General features: G+C 61.6%; 1 protein-coding gene across 4 annotated transcripts; it reads left to right on the plus strand.

Moving 5' to 3' along the window:
- The first annotated feature begins 456 nt into the window (after positions 1-456).
- On the plus strand, positions 457-16,240 carry CPT1B (carnitine palmitoyltransferase 1B). Of its 4 annotated transcripts, none has more exons than XM_073002364.2 (19): positions 457-623; positions 4,665-4,938; positions 5,122-5,261; positions 6,150-6,324; positions 6,734-6,835; positions 7,194-7,331; positions 7,504-7,581; positions 7,800-7,907; positions 8,391-8,475; positions 9,628-9,823; positions 10,337-10,522; positions 10,613-10,718; positions 10,845-10,961; positions 11,379-11,543; positions 11,751-11,885; positions 12,966-13,118; positions 13,295-13,408; positions 14,563-14,655; positions 15,818-16,240. In XM_073002364.2, the coding sequence occupies exons 2-19, from the start codon at positions 4,798-4,800 to the stop codon at positions 15,905-15,907; spliced, it is 2,322 nt and encodes a 773-aa protein (XP_072858465.2). In that variant the 5' UTR covers positions 457-623; positions 4,665-4,797; the 3' UTR covers positions 15,908-16,240. The 4 variants fall into 4 exon arrangements, with proteins under 4 accessions (XP_072858465.2, XP_078232905.1, XP_072858467.2 ...); XM_078376779.1 differs by lacking the exon at positions 457-623 and adding an exon at positions 1,276-1,291; XM_073002366.2 differs by lacking the exon at positions 457-623 and adding an exon at positions 3,383-3,507.
- Positions 16,241-16,956: the final 716 nt, after the last annotated feature.

Below are 16,956 nucleotides of genomic sequence, written 5' to 3' on the forward strand. Positions count from 1 at the left end.
TTGCAAGAGCTGAGCACAGCTTTTAATGCGAGGAGCTTTTGGAGGTCGCGAGGTCGGAGGGTCCCCAGGACTTAGGAACGACTGGATGTCACCTCAGGTCCCACTACTATCCCCCCCTCCGCCCGCATCAGCTGTGGGGGGGGGTTCTGGAAGTTGTAGTCCAAAGGAACTTTCTCGCGCTCCGGATGCTGTTTTGGTGCAAGGGACCCCCACCCCTGGCCCGCCGCCTCCGCCCTTGGCTTGCCGCTTCTGAAGCTGGTCCAGGGCTGGACGTGAGACGGGGCGGGGGCTTCAACCTACGGACGCCCCCCTCCCGCTGGATCTCCTGGGCTGCCCGCCTGCAGGGCTCCAAATATGCAGCTCCGGGGGGGGGCGGAGGGGAGGGGAGGGGGCGCCGCCTGCCCCCTTCCAACCCAGGAGGGAGGGCGCTGCCCGGCCGCCCTCGCCGTCGCCACCGGCGGCTCCTCCTCCAGTCCGGGCGGGGATCCAGTTACCGCGGCGCGCTGGGAAGGGAGCCCCGGAGCCAGGCGTCCCGTCCCGTCCCGTCTCCAGGGAAAGGGCGCAGCGGAACCGCCGAGGGCCGGGAGACCCCCCCCTCCGCCCCGACCCCCCACCCTTTGCAGGTACTGCCCGCCGCCCTGCCCTGCCCTGCCCTGTCCTGCCCGGGGTTGGAGGGGCCGCGGGAGGATCGGGCTGCCGGGCTTCCCCAGGAGTAAGCGGAGGGGGCGAGGGGTCGGGGCTCCGGATCGCCTCGGGGGAAGAGAGGGGAGCCCGTGTCAGCCCCGGCGGGCTCCGGCGGCTGGCGCTCGGTGCAAGTGGAGGCGGGGGGGGGTAAAGAAAGGTGCCTCTGAGCGAGCGCAGAGCGCCTCTCCTCCAGACAGCGGCGCCACCCGAGGAAAGCGCGCGCCCTCTCCCTTTCGGGATCCGGGGAGGGCCGTTTAAGAAGGCTTGCAGCCCCTCCCTCCCCATCGCCCCCTCCCTCTTGAGCCTCCGAGGCCCCCTCCCGCAGCCCCTTCTGGAAAGAGGAGGGGGGACGTCCGGCCCCCAAAGCCCCTCCTTCCTCGGCCCCTGGGTGCCCCAGTAGCAACTGGTGACGCTGCCCTCCCCCTCCCGACTGCCCAGCGATGTCCCCAGGCAGGGTGTGTGTGTGTGTGTGTGTGTGTGTGAGAGAGAGAGGGGGGGGCTAGGTGAGTTTTAGCCGGCATAACCGACAGGTGCCGCCCCCTCCTCCCTCCCCTCTGTTGAGATCTCGCATCCCTTGCCGGCTGCCACCCACAAACGCTTATGCCAGGTAAAGCCTGCGAGCCCCGCCCGGAAGCGTCCCCAAGACCCTTGCTTGGCACCCCTGCCTGGGCAGCAGTGGAAATAGCGAGGAGCCTCTCTCGCCCTTTGCTCCAGGCCAGCCGGAGGAGAGGAGTGGACAGTGGTAGCCCCAGCAGGGAGGTCCCTCTGAGAGAAGCCGCCCCCGGTGGGGGGGAGACCTCGGCAGAAGAAGGAAGCCCCCTTCCATTCGCTGGGAGTTCCTCTGCCTGCCTAAGTCCTCAAATCCTTGTAGCAATCTTCTGGGTCACACAGAACTCTGTTCCGGACAGAAGACTCCGGTCATGTGGTGACCTCTGGGATAAAGAAGGAAGGGAGAGAGAGGCCAGCCAGTGGTGTCATACCGATGTTCCAACCTCCTCCTCGGGGCCGTTGATCTGGCGTAGCCCAGAGGGAGCACCGTGTACAGGTGTTGCCCTCCCGCCAGCATGGCGGCCTCCGAAGGCGTGGTTGCCAAAGGATATACACCTTGCCCACAGCTGGGATCCCAAGCTTTCTGAGCCTCCACCCCAGCACATCCTCCTCGTAAGAGTTGAGCTGGCTCGAACCGCCGACAAAGCCCTCCATGGCTTGGGCCCACGCAATCTCAAAGACGGTGTCTCCCTTTAGGAACCTGCTTGATCGTCCGGAGAGGCTTTCCTCTCCGTCCCACCACCTTCCCAGGTGCACTGGGTGAGGACATGGGGCAGGGCCTTCTCTGTGGCTGCTCCCAGAGACTCTGGAACTCCCTCCCACTGGAGGCCAGCCTGGCCCCATCTTGGCTCTCCTTCCGCAAGCAGGCAGGCTCCTCTCTCTTCAGGCAGGCTTTCTTTTAATGGCTGGTTACCTGAGTGTTATTTTTTATTTTTTGTATGGATTGTTGTATTTTACCACGTTGAATGTGTTTTTGGTGTTGTTTATGTTTACTGGCTTTTAGTGTGATCTTTGCTTGACCTTTTTTTAAGTATTTGTATACTAATGTCTTTTAATGATGGAAGTCACCTTGAGTCCTTTTTAAGGACAAAGGTGGGGTAAAAATATTTAAAATAAATAAAGTTCTTGAGTGCCCCGATGCTGCCGCCAAGGGCAGTTGCCTGGTGTCATTTCCTTATTTGTTCATCGAAAACAAGTTCAGTCCAAATAAGAAATAACTCGGGCCTCTGTGCTCCTGCCCCCAGCCTAGTCTTACGGAGATTCCAAAGGGGCTGGAGAGTTTTCTCATGCCCAACCAGCCATTGTTGAACCACTGACTTATTTTGAGCACAAAACAGGCAAAGCCCTGCGGAGCCCGGAGGCCGGCTCTTAATCAGCATCTCCGGCTGATGCAGTTTCTCTGGCCGCCATCTGCGGGGCAGGGGCAGCCGAAAGCGCACCCAGGGAAATCCAGGCCAGGGACCCCCCCCCTCCGGTCCCATGGCAGTGGGGCCCCTCCGTGGGCACCCGGCAGGGGGTCGCCCTCGCCCTCGCCACCAGAGCTCCCGAGTACGGTGGAGGAGGCAGCCGCTGCTTCTGCTGGGGTGACTCTTTCCCCTACTTGGCCCTCGCCCAGCGCCACGTGATGGAAACAAACGGCCAGGGCAGCTCCGGGCCCCCGGCCAGCAGAGAAACAGGAGCCTCAGTGGCCATTCCTGCCCACTTGACGGAGTGGCTGGCCAAGGCGATGGGGGCCCTTCCTCCTCTTCCCCCCCCCCGCACCACCTGGGAAGATGACAGGTCAGAGGGAGGGAGGAGGCCTCTGAGCTCATCACGCAGGGAGGGGACGATGAGCTACAGAACACTTTGGAATGCTTGAGTCTTGCTGGGGCAACACCTGGCCCTGGAACCAAGGGGTTAATTGCTGCCCCCCCACCCCCCAATATGCCTGGAGAACAAGGGGAGGGCCAGAAAACTATGATGTTGGGGCTCTGATAGGGAGAGGCTGTCCAGCTTGGGGGTTGCAAACTTTGCAGCACATTTTTGCAGTGTGGGGGTTTCCTCCTCCGACCTTCAGGGACCTTCAGGACGGGAGGAAGCCTGGGGGCCGAACAGAAGGCACTTCAGCCGGGATGCAACAGGAGGGAGGGAGGGAAGGAGGGAGGGAGGGAGAGAAGCGGCAGCTCAGATGTTTGGGGGAAGTGGCCAGGAGGGGAAATAAATAAGAAGAGGCTTTTTAAAGGAGGGGGAAGGAGGCGCCCCCCCCCAGGCCGCTGTGGACGGCATCCTCACCAGGTATTAAGCCCTGCTTGTCAGAGGGTGTTCCAGGCAGAGAACCCGGCTGTCCGCTGGTTCGTTGTAGCAAAAACGAGGGGTCTTGCGACCCCTTAATGCCACATGGGTTTTAGGGGGCCAAAGTGTGTGTGTGTGTGGGGGGGGGGACCGTATCTGAAGACGTGGGCTGCTGCAGAGTCCATAAAAGCTCTTAACCCCCCCCCCCCCCAAACAGAACATGCCAGTTTTGAAAGGATCACAAGATTTTTTTCCTCCTGGAACAGGCTGCTCAGCTGTATAAACTGGATCCTGTTCTTTGCAGCCTGTTTTGGGGTCGTCATTTTAGGCAGGGGAGGGGTCTCAGGACTGCGGTGCGAGGAGAAGCTTCACCTGCTGAGCTTCTGCCTGGCAAGCAGAACTTCCATGTGAATTCTGCCTCCTAAACCGACGCCACAGCCAGGTTCTTGGGTGTGTGTGGGGGGGAGGGGGGACTGTCCCTGCCAGCACCCCCCCCCCACGGCTGCCCCTTTAAAGGGAGCTGGGAGGCAGAGGCGCCTTTCCCTGGAGATTCCGCGGCAGTTGGGGGGCCAAGCGGAAGGCGGCCTCCCCCTGTTCCTGGGAGGGAAAAGGTCGACCCAGCAGGTAAAGGCCAGGTGTGCCCAAGGCTCCCCTTTCCCACGCTTGGCAGGCCAGGCCTTTGCTGCTTGCTGCTGGTGGGGGCAACCTTGCAGGGGCCTCCTTGACCCCCTTCCCCCCCCCCAGAAGTATTACCCAAAAGCACCGGGGGACGCGTTCCCACCTCTGGAAGCGTCTCGCCTCCTCTCTGTGCCAGCGTCCGAAGGTGGAGATCAGCCTCTGAGGCCCCGCTGGGCATTGCGCCACCAGAAGGGGAGAAGAGGTCAACCCAGGTGGCGGAGCCTTTTTTGGAGGGGGGGGTTTCCCTGGCTTCGGAACAGGTTAGGCTGGCCTGGTGAGCTCTTGCATGAACCCCCTCTTTGCCCTGGAGGGCCCTCTGTCGCACGCACCATCCTCCTGCCTTGCCCCCATGAGAGAGTGACATGCCAGCACCTTTTGGGGGAAATTGGGGGGGGGTCGTTCTGAGGTTCCCTCTTTTGCAGGGGGTCGACATTTACCCTTCTTTGCTTTCTCTCCTTTTCTCTCCCCCCCCTTCCCCACAGTGTTTTGGTGCCAAGAGCTGTCCTCGGCCTCCACCTGTTGACCCGCCTGCCTGCCTGCCCACCTGCCTGCCCAGTCGGCCGTGTCCGGTCAGTCGTGCCCGCCTCCCGGTGAGAGTCTCGCGGGCCCTCCAAGATGGCGGAAGCTCACCAGGCGGTGGCCTTCCAGTTCACCGTCACTCCGGAGGGAGTTGCCTTCCAGCTGAGTCGGGAAGCCCTCAAGCACCTCTACCTGTCACTCCTCTCCTCCTGGAAGAAGCGCTTGGCTCGCCTGAAGGTGCGCTCTTGGCAGGGTGGGAGAGGTAGGGGGCTCCACCGGTGACCGAAGGGGCCACTGGGCGCTGGCAGGGTCCCGGTTCCCTGCTCCTCCTCCCGTCTCCCTCTGGGCCCCTCTGCCCCCCCCCCGGCCCCTTTGGCCTTTCCGCCTTGGGCCTTGCTCTGACGCTGTCGCTTCCCACAGAACAGCATTCGTACAGGGGTGTTTCCCGGAACCCCTTCGGGCTGGCTGGCGGTCTTCGTCACAACCGTGGGCTCCATGTACTTCCGTGTCGACGTGTCCATGGGGATGATCTTCAGGGTCCGGAGACACCTGCCCAGCAGGTAAGGGTCAGCTTTGGGGCTCCCTCGCTCTCCGGCTCCAGCCTGGGCTCCTCAACCCCCCATCCCTGGACACGTAAGGCGGGTGCTTGGCTCCAGCCCACCGCCCGTGGGGTGGGATGGGGTGAGGTGGGTGGCCCAGGTTATGGTGAACTGAAACATGCCGTGGCATGCTTGGGGCCGAGTGGTGAGTCTTTATCTGGGGAAGTGCAGGGGCTTGTGTGTGTGTGTGTGCGCGCACACACACACACACACATACACACACACACACACACACACACAGGTGTGCGCATACCTTCTGTGTTCTCACATAGCTGCGTTGCTTTGGTTGCCTTGAGCACTGAATCAACCGGTGCCGTTGCTCGGGGATGTCACTTGGCGGGCTGTATCCTCCTTCTGCAAGGTAGCCTGGGGTGGGGGTGGGGGTGGGGGGGCTGTTCAGTCCTTAGCTGGCTTGCAAGCTTCCTGGGTTGTTTGGGACGCCGGAAGACCCTCCCTGTTGCTCCACTGATGGCCTTCTTTAGCACCATCCACCACGGGAGGCAGGCAGGCAGGCAGGCAGGCAGGCAGGCAGGCAGGCAGACAGACAGACAGACAGACAGACAGACAGACAGACAGACAGACAGACAGACAGACCTCCCCTCGCAGGCTTCCTCTGGTTGCCCACGTCTGGTCCCCGGGCCCTGGAGCACCTCCTGGCTCAAGGGACCAGCCCTCTGTTCCTGTTCCAAGAACTCCTGGAAAAGGAGTCACCCCGGAGGCATAGAAGCAGCCCAAGCCCTTCGGTCCCATAACTGGCGGGACAGCCCTGAGGGCCTCTGTGTCACCCGGAGGCTGGTGTGGCTCCTGGCACGCCCTCAGCATCCTCCTCCGCCTCCCTCTCTATCCTAGCTGCAGCTCCTTGAGCCTCCACAGCCGGACCCTGCTGAGCGCCGCCGTTTTCTCCACGGGGGTCTGGATTTCCGGCATCCTGCTTTGCCGTCAGACGCTCAAGATGCTGCTCTCCTACCACGGCTGGATGTTTGAGCCCCACGGCAAGATGAGCCGCAGCACCAAAATCTGGGTGGTGAGTTGTGCTGGAGGTGGGCTTGGAAAGGCCCTTCCCTCCGTGGCCCTGAGATCAGGGGCCCCGCCGGGGGTCAGCCTCGACCCGGCGCCACGTGGCTTCCTGTGGTGGTGGGCAGGGCTGGCCCTGCCAGGAGGCGGAAGGCGGCATCCGTCTCCAGCAGCCACATTGGTGTGGCATGCCGTGGCAGTGGTTTCCTTTGGTGTGATGGTCTTTTCCTGGTTAAGACGGCAGTGGGGGCGGTGGGGTGGGGGTGTCTATAAAAACAGTCTGTGAGCATCCATAGCGTTGGTTGACCCAGCATGAGTGGAAGAGCATGCCCCCCCCCAAGCAGCGCATCGTCCAGTGCTGGCCGGCAGAAACCTGGCTGCTGACAAAGATTCCCTCCCCCCCCCCGGTCTCCTTGCAGGCCCTGGTGAAGCTGATGTCCGGCCGCCACCCGTTGCTGTACAGCTTCCAGACCTCCCTGCCCAAGCTGCCGGTGCCTCCTGTGTCGGACACGATCCAGCGGGTAAAAACAAGGGGAGACGGCTGCTCAAGCAGCGAGGGTGGCCCTTCATGATGGCCAGACCCAGCGTCTAGCTGGGAGGACCCAGACGGGGAGACGGGGGGGGCTAGTGAGGCATCGGGCCTCCTGCCAGACGCTCTTCTCTTTATGGGAGGAGCAGGGATAAAGGCACTTCCCTCACCCCCAGGCAGGCTGATGGCGTGCACCAGGTCCCAAAGTCCCCTGGGACGGACTCTGCAGGCTGTGGGGGCTGGCCCTGGCATCAGACGGAGGGTCGGCCCCAGAGGGAGTCGGAGGAGGGGGTGAACCCCCCGTTGCCCCAGCCCCTGCCCAAGGCTCAGCCTCCTCCTTGTGCCTGCAGTATCTCGAGTCTGTCCGCCCGCTGCTGGATGATGAGCGATACGACCAGATGGAGTCCCTGGCGGTGGAGTTTCAGTACCAAACCGCTCCTCGGCTCCAGAAGTACCTGGTGCTCAAGTCCTGGTGGGCCACAAACTACGTGAGTCCTTCTGCTGGCCCCGTTTCCCTCCCGCAACCTCCTGGATGTGCCTGCAGAGCCCAGGCCGGCCTGCCTTCTGGAGGGGGCCAGCTCCCCCTGCCCCCCCGCCCCGGTGTTGCTCACCAAAGGCAGGCCAGGGGTCCTGGAAGAGATTTCTGTGCTCTCTTGGCAGGTGAGCGACTGGTGGGAGGAATACATCTACCTGAGGGGAAGAGACCCCATCATGGTCAACAGCAACTACTATGTCATGGTACGTCCCTTCCGCTCTCTCCTTAATGATGTGGCAGGGAAGGGAAAGGGGAGCGCTGGGACGGCAGGAGGAGCTCCTTTAAGAAGACCAGAGAAGGACAGGGCCCCTGGTCCTCCCTGGCTTTCTTTCGGCACTCGCCTCCCGCACTGCTCCAGGTTATTCACCCGTGGCAGTGGGGGCTGCTCCGCTTCTAATCTGCCCCACCTCTCCCCATCCAGGATTTCCTGTATGCCATCCCCACCACCCTCCAGCCAGCCCGAGCAGGCAATGCCGTCCACTCCATCCTGTTGTATCGGCGCCGGCTGGACCGTGAGGAGCATGCCCCGGTGAGTGAGAGCCCGAGGGGGGGGGAGGGAAGGGTTTCCCCAACAGGAATGGGGGTCCCTGTTGTCAGAAACCCTTCTTGACCCCCTTCCTTCCCAGCTTTTTCGGATGCCCGTTTTATTCTCCAGATGTTTAACATGGGTGCAGGGAGGGGTTGTTTTTATTCTTATAGCTTCTCCGCTTTTATTGCTGAGTTTTCTTCTTTTATTATTTTTTCGGGGATCTCTCTGTTGGTTGTTGTGGGTGTTTCGGGCTCTTTGGCCGTGTTCTCCAGAATCGTTAGATCCCGGCCATGAAAGCCTTCGTGAATACGACCTCTCTGTTCTTTTTGCAGAAGGTTTTAATGGCTGAGATTTTTGGTTTTTTATTGGCGGTGGTAGAAGCCACCTTTGACCCAAAGGCAGGGTCATAGAGGAAACCAGAGAGAAATAGCCTCTCTCTCTCTCTCTCTCAATCTCTCTCTCTGTGTTCTCTCCTGCCTCCAGGTGATGGCGCTTGGCGTGGTGCCCATGTGCTCCTACCAGATGGAGAGGATGTTTAACACAACACGCATCCCTGGCAAGGAGGCAGGTGAGTGGCATGGAGGGCCGGGGGGGGAGTGGGGGGGAGGGAATGGCTGGGTTTTCGCTCCAGGGCCCAGAGGGCTGCTCCCCATCACAGTGTGTTCAGGCATCTTTTCCGCATCTTTAGAGCACTTTCATGGCCATTCTCTTGGTGTCTGCTTCACAACAGCCCTGCATGGTAGGCCAGTGGGGTTACTCCTCCACTGCCACTACCACCACCTACTCATTGTAACGCTTCTCCACGGCTCTTCTGCTGCGGTGGTCCAAGAAGGGGTGCCTCCGCTATGAGGGGAAGGGATGGGAGGCGAAGACCTTTGTGGGAGGAGATCCTGTGAGATCTGATTTCCTCCCCCCACCCCGCCCAGTATCACAGTGCTCTTATGCAGCTTCCTTTGACCAGGGGTGGGGGGGGGGCAGGAATTTTCCTGCCAGCTCACAAATGCATTAATGAGAAGGAGGGAAGAGGTCAGATTCTCAAGCGCCCGAATGTTTTGGCCACCCCTGCTTGTGGGGAAAGGTTGGCACTTGATGAGTGAGCAGTTCAGTCGCCAAGAGAGGTGCACCTCTGAGCGTAGGCAGAGTGCATTTGTCCCCCTTCTGGGTTGCTGCCTTCAGCCCTCCACATCTGCCAGGGGTTTTTGGGCAGGTGGACGCCGGACTCTCCTCCTTCCCATCTGAGACCTTCCCAGCTTCTGTGGTGGTTTCAAGCCCTGCCTTGCCCTCCCCGCCTCCCCCAGGAATGAAGGGGTCTTGGCAGGAGTGGGGCAATCGGGCAGAGGGGAAGCAGTGGCTCCGAACCCGTTGTAAAACTGGAAGCAACTGGAAATCCCTTGGGGGGGGAGGGGAGGCAAAGGGCACCTGGTTTGAAAGGAGACCGGCTGTTCTTGAAGGCTTCACAGGATGACCGCTTGCCTTTCATTGTTCTTGTTGACCCCCCCCCCCCCCAAAAAGGAGTGTGTTGAGCTCTCTGTTGCTGGGGGCCGGGATGTGGCCTGCACCCGTCCTTGCCTTGCTTTGCGTAACCCCACTGAGTGGCAGAGGATCACACCCTGCCTGCGTTGACCTCCAGAGGCGGCTTTGTGGGGAGGCAGCGTAGATTTTTATGCCACTCTCTCTGCATCCCCCAATTCCTCCCATTCCCCCCACCCCCTCTTGGCAGATTCTCTCCTCCACCTGTCGGACAGCAAGCACCTGGCGGTGTACCACAAGGGCCGCTTCTACAAGGTGTGGCTCTACCACGCCGGGCAGCTGCTGTCGCCTCGTGACCTGGAGTTGCAGTTTCAGCGCATCCTGGACGACCCTTCGCCGCCACAGCCTGGAGAGCTGAAGCTGGCCGCCCTGACCGCTGGGGAGAGGTGAGCCTTTGGGGGAAGGGGCCCAGGTGGCATGCGGGGGGGGGGGCGGTGGCTGGAGAGGATGGCTGGCCAAGTGGATGACGCCCACAAGGAGGTGCCGGTATCCCTGGGCCCCAGCAGGGATGGGTGTGTGGATCCGTGGGTCTTTGAGTGTCAGAGAGGAGCTGGAGGAGGCAGGCGGAGGGAAGGCCATCATTTGTTTTCTTCAGCTGGAAAGGTTTTAAAGTGTCCTGCAAGAAAACAAACCGATTTCAGAACAACCTACCATAGCAAAAGGGTTGATAAAACTACAATTTCAGCAAGGGAACACAACCAATTAAACCCATGCAAGGAAGCACAAGAAAAGGAAAAAATAAAAACAGACCGTAGGAAGAGTGTGTGTAGGAGAACCTGACTAAGGAAGTGCCCCCCCCCCCGTTTATGGGGTGGGAGGCATCCAGCCCTTCTGGCCTCGGTTCAGCCTTCTGCCTTTCTCCTTTGCCCTCCCTCCGGCTGGCTGGCTGGGGTTCCCAGGCGCCCCTGGGCAGAAGCCCGTGCAGCGTATTTCAGCCAAGGGAGGAACAAGGCCTCGCTGGACTGCATCGAGCGGGCCGCCTTCTTCTTGACCCTGGACGAGGAGGCCCACGGCTTGGACCAAGGCCAGGAGGACAGCCTGGACCTGTATGCCAAGAGCCTCCTGCACGGCCACTGCTATGACCGGTAAGGGCGGCCGGGACGGGGCCACGGGTTGGGACGTGGCAGGTCCAGCCTCGCACGTCGATCCTGCGGTGTCTGACGCTCTCTTTGCAGGTGGTTTGATAAGTCCTTCTCGCTGGTGGTGTATCACAATGGCAAGCTGGGGGCCAATGCCGAGCACTCGTGGGCCGATGCCCCCATCATTGGGCACCTCTGGGAGGTGAGCACCGTTCCCGCCGCCCGCGCACGCAGGCGGCCTTCCTGGGAGGGTCTGCCCCCTTTTTTGGAGCAGAGGAGGAGCCGAGCCCTCGCCCCTGGCCTCACGCCTTTGTCGTCCTCTCCCCAGTTCATGCTGGCCACGGACCACTTCCAGTTGGGGTACTGTAGTGACGGGCACTGCCATGGGGTGCCCAACACAGCCCTGCCTCCACCACAGCGCTTGGCGTGGGACATCAATGAGGAGGTACGTTCTCCATCCGTTTCTCCTGTGCCATGGGCCAATGCCCGACAGCGTGCCCGGGGCTTTGCCCGAGCTTCCAGGGTCTCGGTCAATGCCCAGAAGGCGTCTTCTCTTGTCATGGTGGAGGGCCAGAAGCGCGGCTTCTGTGGCTAGTAGCAGGGAAAGGTGCCCCCTTTTTCTCCTTTCCCTCTTCCATCCTCTTTTTTCCTCCTTCCGGGTCGGAGATTCTTTGGCGCCAGGCTGGGATTGGGGGCTCACAGCCGACTCACTTGGTGGCGGTGGCAACCTTGTTGCAATGAGAGGAGGAGGAGGAGGAGCGCCGAGGGCTGAGGCCGGCTGGGCCCTGCCATCTGGGGGTGCCAGTGTGGGGCTGGGGTGGGGATGCCCCGTGGCCCTCTCTTCCTGACTCCTTCCGTGCAGTGCTGGCAGGCGATCGAGGCATCCTACGGCGTGGCCAAGGCTCTCGCAGATGACGTGGATTTCTGCTGCTTCCGATTCACTGAATTTGGCAAAGGGCGCATCAAGAAATGCCGGACCAGCCCCGACAGCTTCATCCAGATTGCCCTGCAGCTGGCGCACTTCCGGGTGAGTGGCGCCGTAGCGGAGACGAGGAGCCTGACCTGAGAGGAAAGACGTCAGCCACACGGGCGGGGGGGGGAGGAGGGAATGGATCGCCAGGGGGCCTTCTCTGGTGGCACGCTTCCCCCCAGCAGCCGAGGGGAGAGGTGGGGATGGGTGACGGGGTGTCTTCCTCCTCCTCTGGCCAGCCTTCCGTGCCTCTCCTCCCCACAGGACAAAGGGTGCTTCTGCCTCACCTACGAAGCGTCCATGACGCGGCTGTTCCGGGAAGGCAGGACAGAGACGGTGCGATCCTGCACCAGCGAGTCGACGGCCTTTGTGCGCAGCATGATGAACCCCAACTGTAGTGTGAGTTCTTGGGGGGGTCAGTTGCCAGCCTACCCCTTCTACAGCCCCCCACCCTGGTTTGCACCTCCCGTTGCTGCCTTTCCCTCCCCCCGTGCAATTTTTCATCTCTGCTGCCCCCACTTTTTTCTCACTTTTTCCCCTTCTGCTGCTCATATCTTGTGGATCACGAGGGGGGCAAGCAAGAGGCGAAACCCACTCTTGCCCGGGAAGGTGTGTGGGGCCCCTAAATGGCCGGCGCATGAAAGAGACAAGAAACTGAACATCCTTCGTCCCGTCTCTCCCTTGGGAGCCTGAGTGGCCTGAACCCGACTCCAGCCCAGCTGTTCTGCAGCTGGAGGTCATGCCGCTGACCTCCAGCTGACTTGCCAAATGCAGCTGGATTTGGGCTTTAGCTTTTAGGCCTCAGATTTGGCAGGTCTGGTGGTGACTTGAGTTCGATGGGCAGACAAAACTGTGATCGGTAGAAGAAGCTGGTGGATGAAGTCCCAAAGTGGGTCGCACGTGCAAGACGAAGCCCCCCCCAACCTGGTCTCTGTCCCCCATCAAGTGGTCTCGGACGCCTCTCCTTCCAAATGGTCTCCCAGGGAAGCCCACAGTGGGGAGACAGGCGGTCAAGCTGAGCCAGGCGAAATGGGGCACAGGAGGAAGGCAGCCTTTGGGAGAGGCTTGGTATGGAAGTGGGAGAGCAGGGGCCAGAGCTTGGTGGGATGGCACCCCCCCACACACAGTTTTGCATGGGAAAGGGTGCCAGTTCAATCCCCTGCCGGGCAAGGAAAGGCGGCCGGAAGCCCTGGAAAGCAGCCAGAACTGCTGCCCGTCAGATCTAGCGAGACTGTGATGGAGAGACCAAGCATTGGTATCCAGGAAGGGCTAACAAGCCCCCTCATGTCTTTGGATAGGAGGGGGTGCAAGGTTTGCCCCTTGAGGACGGACTGGGTCTTGGAGGGAGGGTGCTGGGTGGGGGAAAGCGCCCAGCCTCCAGTCCAGTCAAGACCTCCAAGGCATCCTGCACTGGGAGGGTCCCTCACCCTCATGGTCTTGCTTCTCCCCCTCCCCACCCCCCCAATCCCCTCCCGGCAGCCCTCGGAGTGCCTGCAGCTGTTCAAAGTGGCCGCCGAGAAGCACCAGCACATGTACCGGCTGGCCATGACCGGCTCCGGCATTGACCGGCACCTCTTCTGCCTCTACGTGGTCTCCCGCTACCTGGGAGTTGACTCGCCCTTCCTTGCCAAGGTGACGTAGCCTCGACGTTGCTCGGCTGCCCAGGTGGACGGGGCGGGGAGGGCGTCCTAAGTGGGGGCCCTCGGGGTCTCTTGCGCATGGTGGTTTGGGGGGGGTCAGCTGCTTTGCGAGGGACATAGCACTCACCCCGTCTCTTCCACTCTCCCCTCCACCCCCCCACCCCACAGGTGCTTTCTGAGCCCTGGCGCCTCTCCACCAGCCAGACACCCCAGCAGCAGATCAAAATGTTTGACCTGGAGGTGAATCCAGAATGTGCGTCCAGCGGCGGGGGCTTTGGCCCGGTGAGTGTCGTGCCCGGGGCCCTCGGTGACTGGTTGAGCCCAGGATGGTGACACCCGGTACCTTTGCCAACAGGCCCACAAAGCCAGAGGCGGCAGCAAAAGGGTAGGGGGAAGGGTGGGATGAGAGAGAAGGGAGGGCCGCCCTGGGTGGGGCTGCGGGGAAGAGCCCCTTGGCTGGCCCAGGAGGTCCAGCGGAGGCATCAGGAGCAGCGTGGAGAAATCCATGCTTGGAAAGCTCCTTGGCCACGCTGGGTGGGGGGATTTGGAGGAGGGGGCAAAGGTTGTGTCCTAAATCAAAATGTTCCCAAGCCGTGGGACAGGGAGGACCCAGCGGGGCATGGGAGACAGCTTGGGAGTTGGGGGCCGTGGGGGCTCCCTCTCTCCCGTTTGGGTGCCCTTGGCCCTTCATCCCCTCCCCTCCCCTCCAGTTGAGGTCTCGGGAATGCTTCTCCTTGGGCTCCAGGCCAAGGGGGCCTCGCAGGTCCAGCCTTTGCTGCTCGTTCAGCCTTTGGAAAAGGAGACGGAGGGGAGATCATAGGATCACACGTTTCCAGTCCTTGGAAGGCTGTCCTGCAGAGGAGGGGCAGGACCTGTTCTCCGTCATTCCAGAGGGCAGGACACGTCATCAGGGGCTCAAGCGACAGGAGGCTGAACCTCAGGAAAAACCTCTTAGCTGTTAGAGCAGTACGACAATGAACTAGTGAAGGGGTGGGGAGGGCTCCCCTGGTGGAGGCCTTCAAGAGATATTTAGGCAACCCTCGGTCGGATCTGCTTGGATTGGGATTCCCGCCTTGAGCAGGGGGTTGGGCTTGATGACCTCAGAGGCCCCTTCCAGCGCTACCATTCCACCATTCTGTGCTTCCGGCCCTGGCCATCCGGATGAGCCTCTGGACGGCCTTCCTGGATGATAAGAGGAGGGCGCGGTGGTTTCCCAGGGACGGGGCCTGAGAGGCCGATGCAGAAAGAGGCCACCATCCATCCCTTGGTGGCCTCTCTTGCCCACTGCTGCCCAGCCCTCCCTCGGGTTCCTCTTCCCTGCCTGGAAAGGGGGCCCCCATTTCGACGACTTCCTCCCTCCGTTTGCCGTGGCCAGGCTTTCTCCGCCAACGCCCACCAGCCTGACGGCCACTCTCTCTCTCTCCCCCCCCCCACAGGTGGCCGACGATGGCTACGGGGTCTCCTACATCATCGCTGGTGAGAACCTGATCACTTTCCACATCTCCAGCAAGTTCTCCAGCCCAGAAACGGTGAGCAGGCGCAACCGGGAGGGAGGGGGGAAGATGTTGTCAATTTTTTAACTGGGGGGGGGGCTGGAGGGCACCTTTGGACCATGGGAGGGGGGCTGCTCTTTGCCCTGCCCTTTTGTCTCGGTCGTGTTTCTTTCCTGTGTCCTCCCCCCCCAACCCGTCCTCCCCGGGACCTCACGCAGCACCTTTGAAATGAACGGATCGGGTCAGGTGAGGACTCCGGAGACCTGGATTCAAATCCCCGCTTTGCCTCGGAAACTCCCTGAGGGATGGCCGTGAGAAGCCCCGCTGGGATGTCTCACGTGCCTTGGGAAGCCTATCAGACCCCCAGGCAGCTCTCTCTCTTTGCCCACAGAAGAGGGAGACGGGCCCAGGGATCCTGCCAGGGCCGCCTGCGCCCTTGGCTGGAGCTCTGAGGGGTGGGTGTGGTGTGTGTGTGTGTGTGTGTGTGTGTGTGTGTGTGTGTGTGTGTGTGAGAGAGCTGGATGGAGAAAAAAGCGTGGGGGGTCACACATCACTGCGTGATGGCCGAGGGTTTCCGGTCCTCCTCCTCCTCCTCCTCTGCTTGCGCAGCTCCTGGACGAGATATTGATCGTGATGGGTTGGCTTGCCTTGTCGGTTTTTCTTGGCCTGCCCTCTGTTCTCTTCATGGGAGACCTCAGGCGTGGGGGAGGAGAGCCCCTCCTCCTCCTCCTCCCCCCCTTGCTTGATGATGACTCTGCTGTGGAGCTGCTGGTTGACCTCCTGGGCCAAGATTCCAGGTCCGGCGGCCCTTCCTGGTCATCCCAGACACCTCTCCCCCCCCCCCCGCAGCCTGGCCTGACTTGCCTCTCCGGTGGCCCCTGATGCGCTCTGAGGGGAGTGGTGGGTGAGGGCAAGCCGTAGAAAGCTCCTCTCAGCTGGGGAGGGGAGGGGAGGGGGGCAGCTTGGCGTCTGAGCCCTTGGTCTGCATGCACACCCCATGCCCAGTCCCCAGGGGGTGGCAGCGTCTCCAGGGGAGGCCGGGGAGACACACCTGCGCACACCCCCTTCAAGCGGTGTGCTCCTTCAGACCCTCTGCCGCCACCGCCAATCCGTGTTGGCGACGCAGGGCCAGAGGGACAGAGGGTCTCTTGATGGGTTGCCCGCCCCACCCTGAACAGGTCCGATCTCCACCCCACAGGATTCCAGGCGTTTTGGGAAGAACATCCACCAGGCCCTGCTGGACATTGCCGCCTTGTTCTGTGTACCGCCCAGAAAAATGGCCAACTGAATTTCGACCGGGCTGCCTATGAGGACGGGAGGAGGGACCCTCCGCCGCGAGCCCACCAGGATGCCAGCCAGAAGGAAGCCACGTCCTGGCGGTCGGGCTGGCCCCCTCTCCTGGCAGATCATATGGGGAGATGTTTCAGGGCCTGTGCAAACACAAACACACCCATCCCTGCCTAGCGGTGGCTTTTGGCGCCAGCGTGCCCAGCCCGGCCCAGCCCGGCCCGGCCCTGCCCAGAGGTGGACACCAGCAGGACCCAAGCGCTGGGCAGTGACGGACGCCATGCTAGAGGTGGGCGTCCCTGGGCTCTTCACTCATAAAAGAGGATCAGTTTTGGATGCGTGTGGAAGTGGCCTTGATTTCAGAGTCAGTCCTTGGGGGTGCCTTTTTTTGAAGGAGAAGGGATGCCGAGGGGAGCCCAGGAAGAGAAGGGGCCACCCCCTTGGCCAGTGTTTGGCTATGCAGGCGGTGGGGTGCAGTGGGGTGGGGGTGGCGGGGGTGGTCTGGGGTTTGGGGGGGCGGGTGAGAGTCTCTCGTCCTGGCGTGTCTGGACTCCTGCAGAAGAGTCAGCCGAGAGCGATCTTTGCAGCCCGTTCTCCAGGGTGGAACAGGAAGGGAAAGAAATGAGACCGCCGGACGGGTCCGTCTGGCCTGTAAAGGGGTGGGGGTGGGGGGGCAAACTGGTGACATGAACCCGCCAGCCCATCTCTGCTCCTTTAGCCTTGGGCCCGCCCGGCCCCCTTTCCTCTCCACTCAGCCCCAATCCAAAAAAACAAAAAACAAAAAACAAAACACCAGGGCTTCTCCCAGTGGCAGCTGGAGTTCCATCATGGACCTTGGGAAGGCCCAGCAGCCCCAGGAGGGCACAGCCAGGAGCCAAAAGGGAGTGAGCAGCACTCACTTGTGTAAGCGTGTGTTTGTGTGTGTGTGTGTGAGAGAGAGAGAGAGAGAGAGAAAGGGAGAGATGGAGAGAGAGAGAGAGAGAGAGGCAGGTGGGCCGGGAGCTCAGTCCTGGCAGAAACAGCCCCTCTCTCTTTCTCTCAGGGAAGGGG

The sequence above is a fragment of the Pogona vitticeps genome, chromosome 5, assembly GCF_051106095.1.
Source record: "Pogona vitticeps strain Pit_001003342236 chromosome 5, PviZW2.1, whole genome shotgun sequence".
NCBI lineage: Eukaryota > Metazoa > Chordata > Lepidosauria > Squamata > Agamidae > Pogona > Pogona vitticeps.

What these genes read in the sequence shown, in the direction of transcription:
- CPT1B (XM_073002364.2), top strand. Translation starts at nt 4,798, where the DNA reads ATGGCGGAAGCTCACCAGGCGGTGGCCTTCCAGTTCACCGTCACTCCG. An exon ending in AGCGCTTGGCTCGCCTGAAG is followed by an intron (nt 4,939 to 5,121) that starts GTGCGCTCTTGG and finishes CGCTTCCCACAG; the next exon opens with AACAGCATTCGTACAGGGGT. An exon ending in TGATGAACCCCAACTGTAGT is followed by an intron (nt 11,886 to 12,965) that starts GTGAGTTCTTGG and finishes CCCTCCCGGCAG; the next exon opens with CCCTCGGAGTGCCTGCAGCT.